The 24,221-nt window shown below is 36.9% G+C and overlaps 1 protein-coding gene across 2 annotated transcripts in view; it reads right to left on the bottom strand.

Annotated features, from left to right (window-relative positions):
• CAMKMT (calmodulin-lysine N-methyltransferase) overlaps positions 1 to 24,221 on the bottom strand; it is a 212,994-nt gene that overhangs the window by 187,692 nt on the left and 1,081 nt on the right. For both annotated transcript variants that reach the window (XM_063390809.1, XM_063390810.1), the window contains exons 2-3: positions 19,534 to 19,700; positions 11,254 to 11,318 (exon numbers count right to left, since the gene is read on the bottom strand). In XM_063390809.1, the coding sequence (XP_063246879.1) occupies positions 11,254 to 11,318; positions 19,534 to 19,700 (232 nt within the window). The remainder of the gene's footprint in view (positions 1 to 11,253; positions 11,319 to 19,533; positions 19,701 to 24,221) is intronic.

The following is a 24,221-nucleotide window of genomic DNA, read 5'->3' as shown; positions in this document are numbered from 1 at the left end:
CCACTGTAAACTGTTGCCTTTCGCTACTGCTACCATTTATATATAATTAATTTTAAGTCAAGGCTTACAAAGCTGTTCACATTTTAATGTTCAACATTATAGTAAGTAAAAAGTCTGCTTCTTCATGAAAAAAGTTACAAAATTCCTCAGGAGTGTGCCTACATACAGCAAAGAATAATTAAACTTCTGCATTCATTTGTTTTTAAACATTCATAAATTCCTTACCTTGATAGCTATATGTCTGAGTTTCTTTAGAAAAAACAATAATAACTGTGTTTTATGAAATTTAAAAAGCTCAAGAAAGTGAAATATGTCCTATTAAAAAAAAAAAATTGAACGCAAGCTTTGGTTTGTACCTTGGACTTGTGAATTTTCAACCTTTTTCAAATATTATTATTAATCTAAGGCTAGATGCAACAAACACAGTTCTTGTTATTAATTAATATAAGTAATCCTCTGCCCTGGTAGCAGTTATTTTATATAAATAGTTGACTTTTGGTTTCAGCACTTTCTCTCAGATGCACGTTTGAAAGCAATGCCTGCTAATCTCAGCTGGCAAAGGCAGAAACATGACAGTGCATAAATACTGACAGTTCACTGCTGTTTAATAAATAACTGCACTAGTCCAATCAAAAGCAACCAAAATCCACCTACATAAATATATTTCCTGAGACAATCTAAGATTAAGAATCTTCCTCTGTTACTTCAACCTAGGAAATAATCATGAAATGGACTCTGATTCACCTGTCAGTAAGTAAGCTTCTCCCACAGGAGAAGCTCTCTCTCACAGAGAATTTTATCTTTGTTAGTTTTCCCCAGAAAATACAATGCATGATTTTAAGAGCAGATTATGTTTGTGGACAAAATTATCAAACTGACTCCTGCTAGTAATAAAACCCTCTCTGTTTATCTGGCTAAACTCATTTTTAGTAGAGTCTTTAACCATACAAACGAAAGGAATTAATATTTTCTACTTTGGGTATGGCCAATTAAATAGTAAGTAAACCTACAAATTGTTTCAAATTGCCACCATTTAAAAATGAGAACCAAAATACAGCAAAAGTAAGGACCTCGTATACAAGCTGCTTTGTGTTTTATGTTTTATTATGAAGACATTACAGCATTTTTAGCCTGACAGAATTTATACTAAGATGCTGATTTGTAAAATGGCTTAATACTGTACAGTGCTTTAGCTGTGTGAATAGATAAACTTTATGGAATGAGCTTATGGTGAGGTAGGCTACTGTCTTCACATTCTCAATTCATACTTACAAGGCAGATTGGAGTGGGGTTTTTTCCTGACATGCTGTCATGAGAGATTCCCCAATACATCTAGTAATATTGCTTCTTGTCTTACTGTCCAAAAGGAGCTCCATGAAGTGAGCACATAAAAGCTCTGAGCCCATTTTCTTTGCTAACTCAGGTGTGCTGACTGCCTCAGCTTTCATGAAACTACCTTGTGTTATAACCCTTAGACTCATGTCTGAAACCATATGAATTCTACATAAAATCTGCAGCTACCTCATAGACAGTTAATAAGCAAACAAAAAGTTACACCTTCTATTATTTTTGACAGACACAGATGAAGCATCTAAATAAAGGAATGGATTTGAGATTGTGAATGGATCAAGTTAGGAATCAAACTTACAAAGAGGGGGAGTGTTAATGTCACACAAGTCTCAGAGTGTCAGCTGTGGTGAATTTCAGGCCTTACCACTCAAGTGTAGAAAGGCCTCCTTACCGGAAGGACGACTAAATTTTATTGTCAGAGCAACTAAAGTTCAGTTCAGCAATGCCCAAGACTCTTTTTTGACACAGCTCTAAGTCCTTCAGTTTTGGCACCCCAAATGAGTGGCATTTAAAATGAGAAGGCACTCCTAAAGCAAATTTAACAAAGATCTTGCAATAAACCTGAATGTGGGAAAGGGTAGAAGTCAGGTGGTTCTCTGCATGCCACCACTGTAAGATGGCTTGGTTCTGCCTCTCATTTCTAACCATGAGCAGCTCTGTAACAAAATAGACACTTCCTACCTCTAAAATGTATCTAATATTTATTTCACAAATGTAATATTGTATGGATTTTTTAAAAATAAGAAGAGTGCTTTGGGGACTACAATATTATCTTCTGAGATGATATAAACCACACATTTAAACATGACATCAAATACTACCTTAAAATATGGGGAATAGCTTAAGTATAAAGCCAATCTAAAAATCAATTGGTAAAAAAAGCCCTTCAGATAGTGAAACACACCTTCAAACAGTACTGGCATAGATGAGAAGAAAGTAAACTTAACTCAAAAGCACGGGTCAGAGTTTGACAAAAAATACAACAGACAAGGAGGTGGTGTTAAAAGGTATAAAGACACAAATTTCTTTCTTGATAGTCCTGAATATTATTACAGAATTCTATTTCTCTGGTGCAAGAGGCTCAAACACATTTGAGTATTCCCAAATTACCAAAAAGGCAGCAAACAAAATAATAATTTTAAAAAACCCCAAGCCTTGCATTATTTCACTTTCTGTCACACTTATTAAATTAGGGAGATAGGAAATAAAGGGTATTAGGGTAGATGACTTTTACAATCCTATATTCATTTTTCCTAGATTACCAAACATGTCACAAAACCAGTACATAGCTCAGAGTAGTTGCAGTTCTCCTTCAGGACACCAAAGAACTACAAGACAGAACTATGCATAGAAGCTTAGATAGGATACATCTGTAGTATAAATAATTAAAATAACAGCTTTCAGAAAATGAATGAAATTGTAAGGCAGAGAATCATCAGGTGACTTTCAGTACATAAGACAATTATGCATTCTATAATTAAGTATAATGTTTCGTTCAATTCAACCTCTCCCTCATCTTCACGTAATTAAAAACTTGAAACGGATTCATGTTTTTCATTCTTTTATTCTAGTCCATGATAAAGTTCAACAATAAAAAAGAAATTACAGATTTTAATTTAAAAACCATTCACCAGAGGAACAAGATAAGAGGCTTGTTTATAGGGCAGAAACAGTAAATGTCTTGTATCAAAACTTTAGAAAGTCTTTTGACAATTTCATAAGAAACCGGCCAAATAAAATTTGATTAAGATGGGTGAAGAAAACTGACTATGGAGAAAAATGGGAATAATTCTCAATGGTTTGCTGGAAGAGCAGGTGAATTTAACAGGTGAAGTTTCCATAAATGCCTACACCAGACTGTGCTCTGTCCAGTGTTTTCATTGACCATCTGAAGGAACATGCCTATGACATTAGTGATTTATCAATTTTAGAAGTCCAGTAAGTTGAAAGACAGGCTTCAAAGGATAAAAGCAATGAATGGGAAGAAGTCTGGAAACAGGAAGAAGTTCAACAGGGAAAAACACTAGGTTTAAAATTGGGGAAGAATAATCTGCTGCATAAATACACAGTTAGAAATATACATAAATACAGTTAGAAATAACTAATTCCCACTGAAGAGGAACAGGACTTTATGGCAAGTCAACAGCTCAACACGAGTCAAAGTCATGCTGTTGTAAAAGGAAAATTCAATATTGGGATTACAGGCTGTAAAACACAAAATCTCTGGTTTACTTTGCATTATAGAAGTTTCAGCTGGAATACTATACCCAAATTTGACACTCTTCAAGAAAGATACAAACCAAATGTATGGAGTCTAAAGAAAAGCCAGAGCCTAGCAAAAACTGTAGCTTAAGAAAACATGATAGAGTTTGGTTTGCTGGACGTAAGTGGAAGAAGATATAGACAAGGCCATGAGATGATTTAATATACCTAAAAAGTGATTGCAAAAGAAAATTTCAGTTTTTGCCAAGGACCAAATGAGTAATAAGCTTAAGCTTTAGTAAAAAAAGGCTACCATTAGAGATGAGGAGATATCTTCTACCAGTAAGGAGAACAGATGTGAAATCACCATTGCTAGAACCAGTATGTTCTAAATCATTGTTTAAGGGATAGTCACTAAAACCTTCTGCAGGTGGGCTGCAGTCTTAATTAAAAACCACAAGGCTGGACTCCAGTAATTCTAACAAACTTGCAGTCATTCCTCACACATTTTCCATTTACCAAACCATTTGTATAGGAGGCTCTTTTAATCCACTAAGTTTGCCAAAAATTAATTCTTTATGTTTCTGAAATAATGTCTTATCCATCTTTTTCCATATTATTGAAAATGTTTTCTAAAGAGCAGATAAACCTGATATAATTTTATTTAAATGTACATACTCTCAATAACAGTATTTAATTTATCAAGCTAAGAACATGAATACTAGCTCTACATCACATTTTCATCTGATCACTGCTATGTAGATCAGTTTTCATCATATATTTCAGTCAGAACTATCATCAGACAAAATATTTTAAATGGATATATTCACAAAATGTTTCAACTGCTCATTTCCAGAAATATTTTATTCAAATTAGGGGGGGGGGGGGGGTTAATACAATTTTAGGAATTGGTGCTGAATTAAATTGAAATCTTTCACTGTGACATTTTCAAAAGAAGACGTGAGTTGACCCATTTGAATATGATTTTTTAATATTAGATACAGTGCAACTTTTGAAAAGTTCTCAAAACCACACTTGAAACAAAGCCTAAACAAGGTTCAAGTTATGCACAACATTTCGGCTGCATTTGTATAGAGAAAACAAATAACAAGGACTGCCCATGCTACCTCCCCACTCCAGCCTCTGATGAGGCTGTAATACAGTTCAGAGAAATGCCCCATTGGATCTGCATGTCAGAAACCACCAGCAGCATGTGGTGGTGTCAGACAGAAGGGAGACACTCAGGATGCGAAAAGCAGCACTGAAAGCATGGCTAGAACATGGCAAGTGAAAGGAACTGTGAGAACAAAAAGAACAATTACAAAGAAACATGCAATTTACACAGAAACGGCAACAATCCAGTGCACATCAAACACATTTGAAAGTATTTATTTCAATTATGCCCAAATTTGAAATATTTGGGAAATATTTCTCAAATGAAAAAAATTTCATTTGCAAAAACTCTAAAATATATTGAAAGACTAAGCTGAATTAAAACCACACCACATCTTAAAGGGTTGCATACCATTGTTATCCTGCCCTATCTCAGTTAAGGAGGTGACTAAAATAAGTTATCTAAAGCAAAAGTAAATCCCATGAAATTAATTAAAATCATTCATATTCTTCTTCTACCAACCAAATTTAAGGTGTTATACTGTATCTTCAAAACTGTAATTAATGTAAATCAAAAGATCCAATTCCTCGTGGTAATCCATTTGGAATACATGGAATACTTTCAAAAATACTTCACGTTGTAGAAGATTAGCATGAGTAGTACACTTAGAAACATACAAATGCCAACTACTTTTTAAAGATTAAGACAACAGATGATACCAAAGCATAGCTAATCAGAGTGCCAAGGTACAAAACACTGCTCGGCAACACAGAAAAGTAACTGCAGTTGCTCTGAGAGATTCACATATTTTTACCAAAAGGTTCTCATTGGAATAACCTGAACAGGAGAACCAGTTCCTACAGAAGTCTCAATCTGACCCAGGAAGAAAGAGGCTACACAGAAGGGCTCAACTGGGCTTCTTCACCTCCCACTTCTCTAAGCTGCTGCCATGCTTGAAAGTAGAGGCACAAAGACAGATAATGTTTGGAATACATTAGTAGGAAAAAAGTACATTAGAGGAAAGGGATCCCTGACCACAGTTATGACTTCTCTTTTCACACACAGGTTCCTGATAAACAGAAGATTTTAGTGAGTGGGGAAAAGCTGAATATTTCAGGACAGTACTTACAACACACAAAATCACTGATGTTCCATCAGAGAACAATCTCATAAAAAAAATTCTGGTAGCAAGAGTAATTTTAAAGGTGCCTGCTTCTCTCCATATACTTATTTTCTGCTCCATTCCATACGCCTTATGTCGGTTATGTCAACGTGACTGTTTGGGATGATGCTGTAAACTGAATCATTGAAGTGAATTGGATGAAGCAGGGAGGGAGGAAACAGCTGGTTTTTCTAAACCCTGATCATGAAATGTTTTATTTAAAAGGAAGCTGCATAGTGAATAGTAAATTGTAGGTATCATAAATACAATATTTCATTCAAAACGACACGTATCGTTGCTATCCAAACACTCTTCCAGACAATTTATTTTTTGTTGAAGACTTCCAAAGGGCTCTGAGTTTCTGACATGGTAAATAATTTCAGACTGCCACACCAGAGGAATGAGAGAAGGCTCAGAGGACAATGGGTGGCAGTTTCTTCAGGTGAGAATACTGACTGAGGCACAGGAAGCATATTCCAGCTGGCAGGCTTTTCACCACTGGTGATGTTTATTCAAAACAACGTGGGAAACTCCCACAGCAGCATCTGAAAACTGCACTCTACTCCCTGGTTGATTCCAGGTAACATTCCATGAAATACAGGAGCACCTCTGCTGCCATAAAGGATGTCATCTGGGTATTGTCCCCAGGTAACTTTATGGCATCTATCCTTCCAAGCATGATCATTCAGTAGCTGCCATCATCTCTCCACTGACGAGCTCAGATATCTGAGGCACACAGTGAGAGCCCTGAAGAAACAAGCAGCTCTCTAAACCCATCTTCATATGCTAACAGAAAGAAGATATCCTTCTTGCTTTAGTTATTTGAGAGAACAGATAAAAGAAAGGATTCTTTGTTTTAAAATAGATTTTTAAATATTTTTCTTCAGTAAATTTTAAATAAAGTTGGATAATTGCCAGTTTTAAGTATCATTTTAGAGTTAATATAAACTCAAAAAAGGGTGAAAATTAAAGAGAACAATAATTTGTTTTCTTCTTGATTTGTGTTTCCAAAAACCCTTGATGTGAACTTGAAATTTAAGAAAAAAAATCCTTGCCTTATATTATTTTCATGAAAAATATTATATGAAGGGCAAAAATATTCTTCAATTTAGCTAGCTTATTTATTTTGGAAACATATTAAAAAACCATCCACAAACAACAAATTTTTCCAAAAACACTTGTTGCAGAGACTAGAACTTCTAAATGTAAAATTAGCATAAACGAAAACAGTTCTAAAAATGTTGAGCTTTTTGTAACAGTAGCTATATCCAGACACTATGTTTTCATGAAATGATGCAACATTTTCCACCAATTAAACTATTAAAATAAAAAAGTCAAGAAATAAGTATGTAATTCTACATTTCCTGGATTTCACATAGATTAGCTATTTTCCTCTATAAACAGAGGCAACAGAATTTAAACCCATCCTGTTTATATCAATCCCAAATGAAAAGCTTAAGTGTTTACAGGATCTACGCGCCTATAGGAGTAAAGATTTTGGAGTGTGTGCCTGGGCAGCTCTGTAACTGTAGCACCCTCTGCTGCTCTTTTAGTTCTAAAACATATAATTGTACACTCAGCCAAGCAGAAAATAAAATGAGCATGTGTTGAATATGTTGTTTCTTGAAAATGAAATTATTAACTAATGCTATGTACATTTTACAAGAAAATGTTTTGCTTTTACATGTATTATATTTTCAACTTTATACTACTTGAGCATTCTGGAATATCTTGCTTCTGTGATAACATCAGTGTTATCATAGTGGATGAGTATTTGAAAATACACTGTATTTCGCTTATTAAAATTCTCCTTTATACAGCCTGTAGCTTGCTTAGACTGTAGGCAAATTTTTGACCCCAATCATTTAACCTAATTTAAATGTTTACATATTCTGCAATGATTAGTTCCAAGACAGAGTCATATAAGCACTTCAGTTATAACTGCTTTCTCCCACTTGAAAAGGCAAGGGAAGGAGACACCCTCAAAAGTTTATCCTTGCAGAATTTTCCTTAATTTTTGGACAATTTCTTCTGCCAGGATGAGCGTGGTGTGTGGTTCCGGGGGCCAGCTGATGCTATCCCACAATGGCACCACCAAACCTTCTGCCTGGCATCCATCAGTTCTTTTAAAGGACTATCTCAGGACTAGAGACGGTGTCAGGTTGTACCCTCTTTTTAACAGATGGCATATTGTTGCTTAAAACGAACAGACTGATCCTTTCCTTCATTCCAGCCCTCTTTTCCCTGCCTCCTGTTTATGCATAGAATTAAAGCTGAATGAAGTGCATTTAGCACTGCATCCTGTCTGTGTGGAGAATTCATTTAGAGTTTTCATGTGGAAACCACTCTCCCACAAAGGATGAGCAGAGAGAAAAAAAATTCCACACTTTTCTAAGAAAGTGAAAACCCGTTGCAACTTACAATGTGACTTTTTATTCACAATGGCAATCCTACAGTGCAAATGCATCTTCAGAACTCCTTCAGCAAAAGACAGAATACAGGTGCAGGTATACAAATACAAAGTTTCAACGAGCCATTGTGCAGAGGCAATTTTCAGAGTTAACAATTGGGACCCTGCAATACACCATTGACAGCTTCTGTAGTTGGCTCCCCTTCTATCCAGAATTCTTCCTGGTGTAAGGCAGCACTTTTGGAAGCAGTCACAAGTATTCCTCAAAAGCTGCTTATTGATATTTTATATAATGCTGCCAGCTAGTGGCACATCTTGTACTGAGTTGATACCTACTGGGAGTATGGAGACAGTGGAATTAACTGGGGTCTGCTCTACCACTTCTCTTTTGATGGTATACAGTGATGTGGCTGTCATAGACCATAAGCACAGAGATCAACGTGGGAAACAGAAAGACCACAGAAATGCTCCCTGAAAGAGCTTGTTTTAACAGAATGGACTTACTAGAAGAAACCAAAAAACTCCCTCCAAACCACAAAGAACATGTTATTTGAAACAAATGATTATGTTTAAAAACAAGTATTCTGTTTAATACAAAATTATTCCATAACCTAATAACTTCTAGAAAAAAACATTAATCTTGCTGATAAATATTCAGTATGGCAACCAAAACAAACACATGGAGCACTAAAACATTTTCCTGTTTTCTGGTAACCCAGTCCAAGTAATTTAAGTGAAATTTAGTGGCCAGTAAACAAATGCTGGCTATGCAGTGTGTCCCAAAAGAGCACTGAAGTCTGTAATTATTCAGTGCATCCCCCTCACAGAGCACGCTGCTGTGATAGCACATTCAGCTCTGGCTAGCTCCATTAGTATTAGATATTAGGATAAATATTTGATACTATCAAAGACCGTTTCAGAAATATCTGGAGTTTTTTTAGAGTACACTACGATTTGATAATAAAAAGTTCTTGCAGAACACTACAGAAATTATTAAAAACAGTCAACCTAATTTTAGAAAGACAGCAGTGGTTACCCTTGGGGGTAAAAGGAGGCAACATAACACCCTCATCCTTTCCACAGAGGGTTAACACAAAAAGAGTCAATAAATACACAGGAAAGATCAGAGAAAGAGCCAATTCGAATTAAGGGATAATGGGAGTGCACAGAAATTCCATCAGGTATGACCCAAATAGAGCAGCTCAGTAAACACATGGTTGGGGGAACTTTACTATGAGGGTGTGACAGACACATCATTATTCTGGCTTAGATACTGAGAATATTTATTCCATACAGGTGGTAGCAAAAAAGTGTGATTATTACACTCCAAGCCAGTACTGCATGCTGCCAGAACATAATAATTTTACAGTTACATTAATAGAGTGTAATATAGAGTGCACAGTAAAACAGGCATAAATCAGCAATAAGTAGATCAATACAGACATATTCTTACAGACAAAGACATTTAAAAATGGGGAAGCAGTGAATCTGGAAATGACTTGGCAAACGCTATATATAATACCACAGCATGAACCCTCAGAGCAATTCTCAACCCAAAAAGACAAACGTGAATCTTTGTATAAACAGAGAAACAGTGAGAACTACAAATGTCATATTACTCCTGTGTTAGCACTGGTGGTGTGCCTATTAAGAGTGTAAGTCTTGTTCTACCATCTGTAATCAATAAAAAAGTAGCTGAAATACTGGAAGAAGTTAACAGAAGAGCTGACAGCACATCTATCAATAGGAAAGCATATGAAAACTTCAGCAGAGTGAATTCTTTGTGTTAACAAGGAAATCTGTGTAGATTGAGCACAAACTCAGCACCCATACAAAGAGCAAGAAATCGTGTTACCATATTACACTGTCCTGATTCATTACCTGAAGCGCTTTTGGACACACACGCACACAGAGAAAGTATTTTCTCTGCTGTTCAAAATAAATGCTGAAGTTGTTATATAATGAACTAAAGTTTATTGAAACATAGCTTTAGAATATTAAGCCTGGAATTTTAGATAAAACACATACATCAAAACAGTTTCTACATCATTGGCTTGATAGGAAGGGGAAATATGTATATATTTCTTGAATATCTGGCAAACATTACCAACTCTATTTGAAAACAAACAAACCAGCCTGAAACATAAGGCAGAATAACCAAACAACAATTACATGTGTATCTCTAAATGTTAATTATATAACAGTAATTACTCATCACATCAAAAATGTTTCAATATGTTTGCTCGGCTTTGTTTCCACCATCTACCACAATTTGATTCAAGTCCATTAATAGCATAGATAATTTCATTAATAAGTATACCAAAGCAGAGCCATACTGGGTCAGACATTGATGGCCCACTTACAGCTCATCTTGCCTCAGGTTAATGCAGCCAGTAACTGATGCTTAGACAAGAGTGAAAGATCAGGACAAACATATCATCCTCCTGCCCCATTAACTCTCCTAACATCCAGCATGTCCTAAGCCATAAGTGATGTCTGTATATCTAATAGCCACAGTACATTTTTCTTGCACACTTTTTTCCCCTTCACTTTTTGAATTTATTTCATGCTTTCAGATCCAAAACATTATTTAGGAGGAATTTCATAATTTGACTGAGGGCTTTCTTTTGTGTTTCTCTGGTTCGAGTTTGTTCTCTCCAAGCTAGAAGTACCCTTGGCTGCTTCCCATGTTCCTTCACTGCTGTTCCTCATACAGCCACTGCTGGCCCCTGGCCAACACAAATCAATGGGCTAAAATAATGTTTTATCCAGTCCGGTCACTCTAATGCTCCCACCACAGCCACAACCAAAAATAACCTGCACTGGGAGAACTTCAGGGTGCATCCAACACAAACAACTGTGCTACACAAAACTGTAATGCTATGGTAACTCTGACCACAGTCATGGAGATTCCCAGCTAAATGAAATGGTAGAGGGCTCATACAGAAATGTTTTATATTGGTACTGTTAGACTTTTATCAGCATAGCACTGTACTTAAATAAACAATGACTTACAGACATTTCCCGTGTTGTCAAAACTTGTAAGAACATCTTTAACATTTAAGAGGCCATTGTGAAATCTGGAAGAAAACATAAATAGTGACTTTACTGACACATAAACCATAAAAAACCCCTCCATCTTCAAAAAAGAGATTCACTGAACACATTCACTTCTCACCACCCTCTTTCACAGTGAAGCAGTAAACAGGTGCTGCTGTAGCCACCAGGGGGAAAACAAGGGGACAATCATCAGTCTTCAAAATCCCAGTACTGAAATCCATGAATTGGGGAATGTGTTTCTCAGAAACTACTATCAGGAGGAAACCATTTCCAAGGAACATCAATTTTTATTTAGTTGTGGAAGTCACATAGAGAAAAGGAGGAATTTTGGTAAAGCAATTTCTTTGAAAGAAAAAAACCCAAAGAGTATTTTTGAACTGCAGCTGTATGCATATTCCTGTTTTCTCCCACAAAATCAAGAATATTTAATTAAATTAAAGCTATTGATGAAATAGATTAATATGTTCAGTGAACTGCATTTTCTTTGGTTTTACATTTGCACAACCCATGTGAAATAAACATTCAAAAGTGGGGATAAGAAATTAATTACCTAAATTTCATACACCAAGTGCAAGTTTTAGATTGCAGTGAGCAAAACACTGAAAGCAGCAGAAAGAATAAGCACCAAAACTGAATAAACATTTACCTAAGATTTGCCTTTAAATGTGCAGTGGCGCACACGTAAAAAAGTATCTAATCTTGTTTTAAATACTCCAAACTAATCCAAGCCCAAAATGAACAAAGTATTAGTCTTACACTTTAGAACAGATCATACAGCTGTTTCACAAACACTTTAAAGAAAATCTAGAAGCAATTCAACAAGACAGCGAAATATGAAAATATAGGGTCTTAATAATGTTTCAAATATAGCTCCTAAGGCTATATTTGGAAACATATATTTGGGAACACACTAATTTGAAACACTAAAAAAATGCAATAAATCCAAGAATTTTAGCACCTACAAAATTAGTTCTCATTCTCTCAGCTGTTCTTTTCTGAAGAAAGATTGCTGTAAGAATGGGGAAAAAATTCAATCATTTTGCAAACATGAAATTGCATACTTATTGTGAAAAACCCACTATTTATAGCTTCTGATAAGCTTAAGGATTAAATAAGGAACATTAACTTGTTAAATTTTGAGAAGCACCAAACAGCAACTAGACTAATTCTCACAAAAATGAAAATCAAATGTAAATCAAGTTAACAAACTGAACTGAGCTTATGAGCAGAGACAAAGAAATATATGAGATGTTACAAAAGATTCAACTGGACATTAATACTCTTCTCCCAGCTACATAAAAAAACAGCAAAATTACGTCTTCTCTGTAGAGGAAGCCTACAAGAATGCTGATGAACCACATGGATTTTTAATGTATTTCTTTTTTGCAAGTTTGTTTTCCATCAAATTGGACAACCCATGCAACAGAGCTGGTGCAAGGGAAGTGACAAGAAAGGAGACAGGATTGGTACTCCTGCCAGCCACAGAGCTGCCCTTTAAATTCTCCCCTGCTGACTCAAAATGCTACAAACTTTGTAACTGCTTATGTCTGGGGCTGTTGGGGGCTCTTACACAACTGTGAACGTCTCAGCTCTCTAGTGGGAGATGCCGAGGAAGCAAAGTAGTTTAATCTCTGTTGACATGCAGGGTAGTCTTGGGTTTTGGTTTCTTTTTTTCCCCCTCTCAATTTCTTTATGTACATAGTTCATATCTAAAGGAGATTTATCATGTAACTCTCCAAGTGAAGCAAAGGTAAGGATAAAAATGTAGTAGGTCTAGTACCAGTAGTTCAACAGAATGAAGAAAGAAAAACGGAAGTGAAGTGTCCTGGTTTAGAAAACAATACAATTTAAGTACTTCAGGGTCTAAAAGTTACATGCACCTGTAAACAAACACGGGTTTGGTCTCTAACCCCAAATTCTGCCATAAATAGTGTGCTACTCAGTCCTGCACCTAAGAAACAGAGCTTGTAGTTTGGGATCCACTGCCCTGCACATACATCCCCAGCAGTTCTGCAACAGCTGCTGCTTCAGTGTCCCATCCCATCAGCTGCTCCTCCATCACCAAACCCAGAGGAAACTGCCAAGATAAAGAACATTTGTTTTCCACGAGTGCCTGTCACCATCACAGCTTTCCACAGTGCAGCTGACAAACACAGAGAGTCTTAAGTGTCTTGTGCACTGAATTATCAAAGTCAAGGAAAGGAATCACAGAAGCTTGGGATTAAAACCCAACCCTTAAACTCCCATAAATTTCCACAGGTATCTCAAAATACAGAATATTAGTATTCAGTGCTTTAGAACATACAATTCAAAGAAGTTCAAAGCTCAGATTGTGAGATCAACAAAGTACTTCAAAAAAAGCACAGGTAAGCATCATGGAAAAAGTGAATTTCAGGCTGGCGTCGTTAATCTGATTCACAGTGTTCTTATAATAAGTCTCTAAGCTACAATAGGCAAAAATTTCTATGGCTGAGGCAGTGAGTAACAGAATACAAATCTATGAACAATAAACTAATTCAATTCATGTTTCTCCTGATAAAAAGCAAAGCAGAATTCCTGACTCTGGTCTACAAATAAATCAACTTTGGATGAAGTCAGAGAGAGTGAGATCAATCTTTAAATATATTAATGTTCCTTCCTCTCCAATTCAAGCAACACAAGAGGCAGACTTTTACATGTATATAAAAATAGCTGTGGATAGTACAAAAAAATCCTTCAATAGGTCCCTATTAAGGTATGCTTTTCATCAACCATAATGAAAGAAAAGTAGGTTCCTTCTTTTCTTTTATATTATTCTTAAACTGACTGATGAAAAATAACACAAGTAAGTATGTGTCTATATTCACTTTAAAAACATACAAAAGCTAAGATAGAACACATTTCCCCATAATATTGAAAAGGGAAGAAACCAAACACAACACATCAACATACACTATTAACCTACTTACAAATCAAAAGTACATTTGTGAAAAAGATGGGATAATGGTAAAATATTACTGTCAAAGGTACTTCACAAAAAGTGGTGAATATCACCGTCACTGTGGCCCACTAAGAACCTCAGAGTTACTGCAAACTTTGCTATCTGATCAGATGCTCTTTTTGGGCCAGAGTATAGCAAAAACAGTCAACTCTTCTGTCACTCCAGTTCTAGATCACAGCTTAATATAGCAAGAAACCAAAACAAAGCTTCTTTGACTATAATTCTTTTTCACAAATAAACACATCTTGGGCAACATAATGGAACAATCATAGCTTGATCAGTGAATAAAGTATGTTGTCAAATCACTTTTCATCTCTTTCCTCTATTTCCACCTCCTGGGGCCAACCCTTTATGCTGCTAAATTTACAGATTGTCTCTTAGCATGGAATAAATGGAAGAAAGCAAGTTTGTCATATCCACATAAATTGCCCCTAAGAAGTAGGCAGTATTCCTTGAAATTCATTTCCCTTCACTTTTTAAGTCTCTATCCCTAAAACAAAAATACACTAAAAATTCAAAATGTTATTAGCAGAAATATCCAAGAGGAACAGCCAATGGAATTCAGTCCTATACCACCTTCTAACACACTGCTTGCCACAGACAAGTGGTGTCTCTGCATGCCCCTCATTTCTAAACCACAGGTCTAGAATCATCTAATAGTTTCTGTCATATTTTTATCTATAGGTTCATTCATATTCAGAATAAAGACATGACATCTTGCAAAGTACACTTAACACCTTTTACAAAGATTTAACCCTTCCTATAACCTGCTGACATGGTTCTTTTCAGTTCTGCACTTTAGTACTTGAAACAGCAAATGACTGATCAATGGAAAATATTTTACCACAGAAATAACTTATTTCTGCACTGTTTTCTTAAAATGAGCCTACAATTTAAAAGCAAATCCATATCCTGAAATAGAAAATTTGAAGATATTGATTGCTCCTTTTTTAATTCAAATAAAAGAACAATTTTCTTGTCTAAAAGGCAGGCACCATCTCCACAGTCATACAGTGCATCTTTATGATCTATAATCACTTCATTACTAAAACTATTCATACAAAATTCAAATTTAAAAGCACATTCCTGATGAGTAATACAAGGATTTAGCAAGGCAGTATCAAATAAATATTTTTAAATAGTTCTATTTACTTGCTATGTATCATCCTATCCCTTCGAAAGCTCATATTCAGCATATGCATAATTTTTTAACAGCAATACTGCCACAGTTAAGTAGAACTTGAAAAAAGCTAACAAACACACCTGAAAGTTCTGTGAATAAAAACACAGGGGAGATGTGGAGACAGCGGTGCTGTCTATGTCAAACTGGAGTGCTTGGAGCTCCCCCTGGGGATGGACAAGGAGGAACCGAGAGCTGATGGGTGAGGATTAAAGGCAGGGCAGGGAATGGTGACATTGTAGTGGGGGTTTGCTACAGGGACACCAAGCAGACGAAACCCTCTACGGACAGGAAGAGGAGCAGCCTCGCATTCACAAGCCCTGGTCTTCGTGGGGACCTTCAACAACCCCCATATCTGTTGGAGGAACAACACACCAGGGCATAAAAAATCGAGGAGGTTCCTGAAGTGCTTCTTTCTTCAAGAGGAACTAACAACAAAGAGAAGTGCTATGCTGGACCTTGTTCTTTCCAGCAAGGAGGGGCTGAGGGGAAATGTGAATCTCCAGGGAATCTTGGCAGCCCCAGGACCATGAAATGGTGGAGTTTGAGATCCTTAGGGCAGTGAGAAGAGTGCACAACAAGCTTGCTACCCTGCACTTCTGGAGAGCAGACTTGGGCCTCTTCAGGGATCTGTTTGGCACAACACCACAGGAGAGAAGAGGGGCTCAAGAAAGCTGGCTAATATCCAAAGATCACCTCTGGAACGACACATCCTGACAAAGAGGAAGCAGACAAGAAAGCCAGGAGGCCTGCGTGGATGAACAAGAAGCTCCTGGGCAAATTCCAACACCAAAAAGAAACCTATGAGTGTGGAAGCAAAGTCAAGTAGCATGTGAGAAATACACAGGGATTGTCTGACCATCCAGGGTTCAGGTCAGGAAAGCTAAAGCTCCATTAACATCGTCAAGACAAGGAAGCAGTGTGTAGGAACATCAAATACAATACAAATTCAGAGGAGACTATGCTAATCAAATGAGGCTTTGTATTCTAACACAAGAAATTTCATTTTGATACACCTTTCACTGCTAACAAAACCCCACACTCACCAGACAGTCCCTTCGATACCCCGGAGCTACTGTGAAGTACCTTAGTACCTAAACAAACCTCAAGAGACCACTTCCCACCATGTATTATGAATCTGCATTTCATTAAGCACACTGCAGGTCACTCTTTAACCAGAAAAGTTATGGGGATTTTTAAAATGAGTCGATGATGTTTTACTTCAAGGATTTAGTCAAAAATCACACCTAAATTCAGCTTAAATTTTTGAAGCTGAAAATTGCCTTATACTGGGACTTCTGACTTTCTGTTTTGGAAGATTTGTTATTAAGAACCATGTAAAAAAATATAAACTAGTGACAGAAAAACACGGCATAAGCTCTTCTTTCTGAGATGTGAATCCAGCCTGAATTTAGTTAGAGAAACAGCAAAACCAACAAAATTCCATAAAGCATACACATGACTGGTAGTTCCTACAAAAGCTTCTATTTGCCTGACAAACTGGTCCCAAGCCCCTTTAGAGCAGTAATTCCAGCTAGGTCATAGCATATCTGAATATACAATTTGATCAGTTTTGACAGCCCTTGAACTGATATAGCTTGACCTTTATACTCTTTGCCAAAAGCCACTAACAACCTTATGAACTTTCTTAAGTATTTAGTCTCGTCAAGATATTAGCTGACAACCCTTTTAACATGGAACATACGCAATGAGCTTTTCCAAGAAGATGCTAATGCATAAGGAAAACAAATGTAGATGAAAATTCCAAAGCACTTTTGTCAAGATTTTAGAGGGGCCATAGTAACATTTTTTTTTTTTCCTGACAAAAAGATATAAAAAGGCTTTCCTATTCAAGCATGCTGCTCTGGATTTACCTGACTGAAGTTATTGTTAATATAATGCTCTTGTTAACTTGTTAAAATTGTTTCTGCTGTTTAATATTATTATAAATAATATTTTGCCAGTGGATACAGAAAAACCAAGGGAAGACTGTCAGACATACAGAGAATCCTTAAGTTTCGAACACATGATCAGTTCTCAAAGGTCTAGGAATGCTTACTCCAAGATTTCTTATTTTCTATATATGTATGCTTCAGCAAGAAGAACTGTTGCTCTGTTATGTATGTTAAACTGTTCTGCTGACCCCCTAAATTACTGCTTCTGCAAAAACAGGGAAGAAACTTTATTTAACATCAACTCATGGTAAAGTAAATTTTGTTGCAGCCTATTTATATCTTCTTGGCAAAAAACACAGTATTTTCTCCTTCCCTTCTTCACCTCCTGCAATATTCTGAAATAATAAATATACTCTATGTATTGTCACTGTCTCAGTGTGGAGAAAACATTTTAATATAGAAGTGTAAGACTAAGCAAGTTCTGATCATTATTCCTAAAATGATCAGTGATTACTATTTTTAGAGGTCACTGAATATCTTTTGGAAAGGAACAAATGCAGAGAAAACATCAAATAAAAATCCCCACCAGAAGACAATATCCATATTCTCCTCAATATTCGGTTTTGGAAAGGTGGTATGAGACTGCTCCAGCACAGAAACTGTACATTTCCACTGAACAAGATTAAAGAAACACAATAAAATAACTCACAAATAAACATGCTTGTTCAAAGTCTATAGTTGAGCTGTGTCCTATTATCAATGAAACCACTATTAGGCAAATAAAATGATGACACAAAGTGGTGGAAACAGAAGCACATAAATGCCAGAGCAGGCTCAGCCTGACATTCCCTTGGCTTCTGTACTGCCAGCACAGGTGAACCTTAGCTCATCTCCCACCTTAAAACTCCAGAGCAAGTAAATCAAGTGACAGTGAGTGTTGCAAGCCACAACAGTGAACTAAAGGAGTTCAGGGCTGCACTGTAAGGGACTGCAGCCTTGTTCAGCCCAAATTCTACCTAAACACCTTGTGTTTCCTATCCCCAGTGTGCCTCTGAACACCTAGAAACAAGGAATAGGGACACTGCACAAAGGTATTATGTAGACTGCCAGGGTTTGAATTATCCACAGCATTCACTGGTGGTTTACAGGAAAAGTCTATACATGCAAAAACACAGCACCTACTTTTATTACTAACAGAAGTTTTCCAGTGGAAAAGTTTCCTTTTGACATCACAGAGTGTAAGCTTGGAAAATGGAATATTAGGACTTTATAAAGCTCTAAATAATTTTGTTCTTTATTTTACATCCAGATTGAAATTTAAAAAGATCTGCATGTAGTGCTGTTGTGTTCCTTTAGCATGGTTTGTTTTTTTCTCATGAGTTCATTTTAAAACCTTGCAAATATGTTGCAGTTTAATGATGGTCACTTGTTGCGTTAGATCTTAATTTCTAAGCTTGACTTTAATTTAAAGTTCCAGGTAAACAAAAATGCACTTTTTGATTTGGGCTCTCCAGAATACCTTCCACTGTGAAGAATGCAAAATCATCTCCCTACAGAGACTAATTAGATGGTGCTGAACAAGTATCAATTCAGGGATTCTTAAGTTACTGTTGGAAATCTCCTGAGGCAAACCAAGTATGATAGATACAAAACAACGTGGAAAAGAAGACCAAATATAACAATATATCGATATAACAAAGATTACTTCATTAAGTATAAATTGTTTTTTAGGAATTTGGCTTCCATATTTTAAATGAAGCACTAAGAAGAAAACTGAATAAAATACAGATCATTACCAAAAACCTTTTAGAACATTATTAATAACATGTCATAAAAATTTTTATTAAGACCATAAATAACTATGTTCAAGTTTTTTTATATCCTATTTATAACTGAAGAATGTAAAAATAAAAAGCTATTAAAATATAAAATACATGCTTGTATTTGCATTGTTTTAGTTACAAGCATCAGTATTTTTAGTCAAGCTCTGCCACTTCAGTGAAATGTACCAGAGAGTCAGACAAGCTGCTTACTGTAACAAACATCTAAAAATAACATTTATCAGTTTATTTGTAAACTATGTCCTAGTTACACAAAACATTGGCAGAATGACTGATCAGTTTTATATCTGAGGCCCATTCAAGGTCTTAGAAGGTACTTAAAACTTAAATTGTGGTTACCTTAAGGATACACTGTACTTGGGATAAAAGATGCTTCTATATTGAACCCAGGTCCCAGTTTCCTCTTCTGTATTCTGGTCTTCTATTGAAAAGAGATTGAACGATGCAAACCTTCTTACAGACACTTGCTGGAGATGCACATCTTTCAAGTGCTTTTTCCTCAGAACCTTTGAAACGAAGAACAAATTAAACATTAACACTAAAACTTCCAAGAAAAGAACAAACTCACGCCTGTTTAAGTGAAGAGGCAAATCATAATGGCTATGCTATCAGCTAGTAGTTATGAATAACCAAGTATGTCACAGCTGAACAAAATACAGTGGTATTGATGGTAAGGGTCAAGAGAATGAGTTATGAATTATGTCTAAATAAATGTACAGCAAATGTACTGTGTTCAGAAGTACACAAAGTTGCTTTTTTAACTCACACTCCAGCAAATTCATGCAAAAATTAGAGGGGCACACTGGGTCCTTCCTCTCCTTTCATCAACTTTCACAGCTCAAGCAGTGCCCCCCACAAGCAATTTCTGTGCCACTCACTGTCGCTATAGAGGGGGGGAAAAGCCAACAACAAAAGTATGTTTTGTAGAATTTAAATGACAAACCCAAAACCCCCAAAACTCAGGTGCCCGAGTGCTGTGTGTTCCCCTGACAGACTCATTCCTAGCCTAGAAGCTTCTGCTGCACACCTGCAGAGATGCTGCCAAAGTTGCCCAAGTTGAGAAAACTGCTCCCTGTCCCAGGCCTCAGACTTTCAAACACCACAGCTGTCTATTTATTCCCCTACCAGGCCCCCATAAGGGGACTGAGACATGAGCCAGACTTCAGGTGAGCCCCAAAACACTCTGAGAGCACCAAGTTCAGTGCTAAGAGACTGAAGAGTTCAAGGCACTGAAGAGACAAAATGTCATCTGCATTTCTTAAATGACTGAAACACTTGTTCAGGATAGTGAAAATGTGGGCTCTCTGTCCTGCCTAGTCTGCTGCACTCAACCATCTTCAGGGAGTGAGGTATCAACTCCTCCATGCAGGAAAACCCAGCACTCAGCTGTGAGTGTTTGAGCTGTGCCATTGCTCAGAACTCAGCCAGCATTTCCCTGCCGGACAAAAAGACTTATTCCTTAGGGCAGTGATGTGGAAAGAGGTGTCCTGGATTTAACTTCTTTCTCCTAACATTGGAGAGAAGACATAAATAATTGCCATTGCATTTTTTAAATTAAGGTGCATATGCAGTCCCCAGTGATCGATTTTAAAAAAAAAAAAAAACAGAGCAGAAAATAAACTCATCACTATAAATTGATAAGAGGTACAAGGAAGAGCTCCATTGAGTAGGACAGCACTGCAATTTACAAGTTTTTGCCCATTTGATTTATTTAGAGATAAATAAAATGAGAAACAGTTCTCCAGAATCATGAAACTTGAAATAGAAGCTTTGCATACAAAGCATGTGTAAAAAAAAAAAAATAACAGGTCACTGATTTTTTTGCTGTACCCAACCTGTGCTGACATGCTTTAACTGAAAATGCACTCACATTTAACAGCCTTACAGTTTGGGGCCATGACCTATTACTTTGCAGGATATTTGGAAATACTACATATGTGAGCAGAGCAATTGTGTTTGCTACACTGTTGGTTCCTAACAGCAGATCTGAGGCATCAGGTTTTCTGCTCTTGGAGCTGCTTTCACTGGCAGGTCTCAGCACATGAATGGCACAGGCATTTTCCATGGAGTATTAAAAATGTCTGGGTGCTGTCCATACCACTTCTAACACATGAAAAAAATACACACATGAAGGAAAATGCAAAAATATCAAAGCGGGGGAACAAAATTAAAAGACGAGTAAAATTAAGACCTTCACATAATAGCTGTGTGCCCAAAAACAAAGTGGACTATCTTGACAACTAAAGAAAACCAACAAGACCTAATTTCCAGGAAAGTGTGTTGTTTGGGGACTTCTTTAACACAATAGCAAGCCATTACTAACAGGAAAAGAAAATGCAGCAGCAACAACATGTTTCTATTTTCTAGTTTCTGTTGTAAAGAGACATCATCACATAGCCACTCTGTAAAAATTATTCTCTGGGTTAGCAGAAAATCTCATAAGCATTTGAATACTCAAAAGAACATTTCTCCCACAGCCTCAAACACAAGTCATCTAAGATCTGAAAATTATAACAGCAGGTCAAATCTTTTAAAACCCCAAGTATAACTGAGAAAACATCAAAACAGGACAATATGTTACATTATTTATATTTGTATCTTTTTACATAGGATCAAAGGGGGGAGGTGGTTCTCAAATCTGTTCCTAAAAGGATCACAGTTGTGTTAAACAGGCCACAAAGATAAGTCGCTGCTACAGAACAATCCACTGATAAAAACAAAAGGTGACAAACCTCTCTTAACTCATCACCAAACAGTCTCCTGTTCTACAAAATTCTGGTAAAATGTTACCACAGATCTTAATTGCAGTGCTGTTGGTATTTAGTCACAGTACTAAGACCATGCTTAGGACTCCCTATAAAACCTAAAACTGGTTGGTATCTCTTAAAAAATAAACCTCACCAAAAAAGAATCTCCCACAAACAACATGCAGAAAGGCAGTCTCCTGAAATTCCCTGTCTTTAAATGCGTCCGTCCTTGTGTTAGGCCTAGTTGCACTAAGAGCCAAATTCAGTAACAGCTTATGTTCTGCAAACCTCTGCCAGTTCTCTGGCAGTGACTGCAACATGGTATTTTGTACATGCAAGAAAGTTTCTATACAATCAGTACAACATAACCTGTAGGGGCACTCCAAATATCATCCATAGGACTATGGTATTTATTTTTACAAATAATTTACTTACCAAATTGTTCTATCCAATCATAAATCATTTACAAACTCAAAACTAACAAAAACATGGGAAAAAGATCTAAAGCACAGGCACCCTTCACAGAGAGATGAGCAGGAAGAGATAAAAATTTGTTTTAGAAGTACTTCTGTTCAGGAAAAAAAGTGTAATTGACCTATCCTCAATTTAGCTTTTATTTTTCAAGTCTGGAAGTTAAAGTCCCTTAGTAGGTGAACAAAATACTCCCAGGCGTGTGGTGTGACTCTTGGGGATGGTCCTGTGCAGGACCAGGGGCTGAACTTGATGATCCCGTCCTTTCCTGCCCAGCATAATCTGTGACTCTGAGACTTGTGAGAGAAGAGCAAGAGGAAGGTAACAGGCAGCATAGACAAAGAAAGCTAACAGATTTCATGAAACTTTCTCTAGGGAGCAAATGTACATACAGGGAGGAACCTAATGCAGGCCTATTGCTCTAACTTCCCTGCTGGAAACTACTGACTGGATAATGCCTCCAGCCACAGAGACTGGCAGAGCTCAAAACACAGCCTTAGAGAACTTATCCAGTCATTTACAAATGCACAGTAAATGGGTAACTTCCCTCAGCATTTTTTTAAATGCAAAAAATACTTTGCTTGGTTCTGACAGACTAAGTTTAAAAATACTGCGAAACTTTAAACTCAGTACATACATAAAACATTTCATTGATAAAGAGCACACAGGTAATTATGCAAACCCCTGGTTCTTTATGCTAGCTTCATAGGATACCTCATAGAAGGGCTTTTTTTTCTTAATTAAATCAGCGAGCATGCACTCAAGCATCCTTACCATAGTAAATCAATTTGTTTGTGCATTGAATGAAAGCAAATTCAAGATATAAACACACCACAGAACTGATTTCATGTAAGCCATTATTATAAGCAGTATGAAAAGCGCTTTTAAAAGCACTGTAAGAAACACTTTGATAGTGCTCCTTTAAAAATGGGTTTAAAGGAAGGTTGATACCTTCTTCCAATCCATAGATAGATCTGAGCACCACTGTAGCAAAGAGCATAGAACTGATTTTTACTTCAGATGTACCTGTAAGATTAAATTGATCCTTGCCCATTGTACCATATAAAAATCAACAGAAAAGCTAAAGAACATGGAAACACCAAGGGAATCTGCAGAGGGAAAGGTCACAGATACATGTAGTTTGAGAAAAAAAAAGAAGCCTTCTTCCCAAATACCTACATGCTCTCTTCCACAACCCCATTCTATTGTTATGAAAAGCTTCTTATGATTTTAAGAGACAGGAATATGCCAAAGGCAGTATATGTTGAGAAGAAATAACAGCTAGTATAGCCACAGAGTGCAGCTTACACAGTCTGCTAGAACAGAAACCTACCCAGACAAACATGATATTCCTACCAGTAACTTGGACATTTCCTGCTTTGGAGTATAATAAAACCGAATTTGGTCCTGTTGAACAGGACCGGCAAATTTAGAAACCAAAAGCACACACAAAGTGCAATATTGATGTTCTCAGGCCTCCCACTGTGACCCAGCTGCAGCCGGGTGTCCCTTCCAACCCAGCAGCCAGCAGTGACCCAGTGCCGCCCCTCTGCCCGCTCAAGGACAGCCGTCCACAGGCAGCTCCAGATGTCCATCGGCACAGAACCAAAGCTCAAGTTAGGGCTGTGAATTTCACATCCCATAACAACAATTGCCAATGAAACAGACCAGAGTTTTTAAGCCTTTATGCCTCCACTGATCTGCAGAGGCATCCTTTCCAACCTCACTCTGCTCCGAAAGGGTCTAAAACACTGTGGAAGGCTGCAGCTGGGAAGGTGCTCTTTACCACAGCACAGCACACTTGCTCCT

Source organism: Prinia subflava, chromosome 2 (genome assembly GCF_021018805.1).
Source record: "Prinia subflava isolate CZ2003 ecotype Zambia chromosome 2, Cam_Psub_1.2, whole genome shotgun sequence".
In the NCBI taxonomy this organism is placed as follows: domain Eukaryota; kingdom Metazoa; phylum Chordata; class Aves; order Passeriformes; family Cisticolidae; genus Prinia; species Prinia subflava.
Note: the sequence above shows the minus strand (reverse complement) of the source record. Positions and strands in the feature narration are given on the sequence as shown.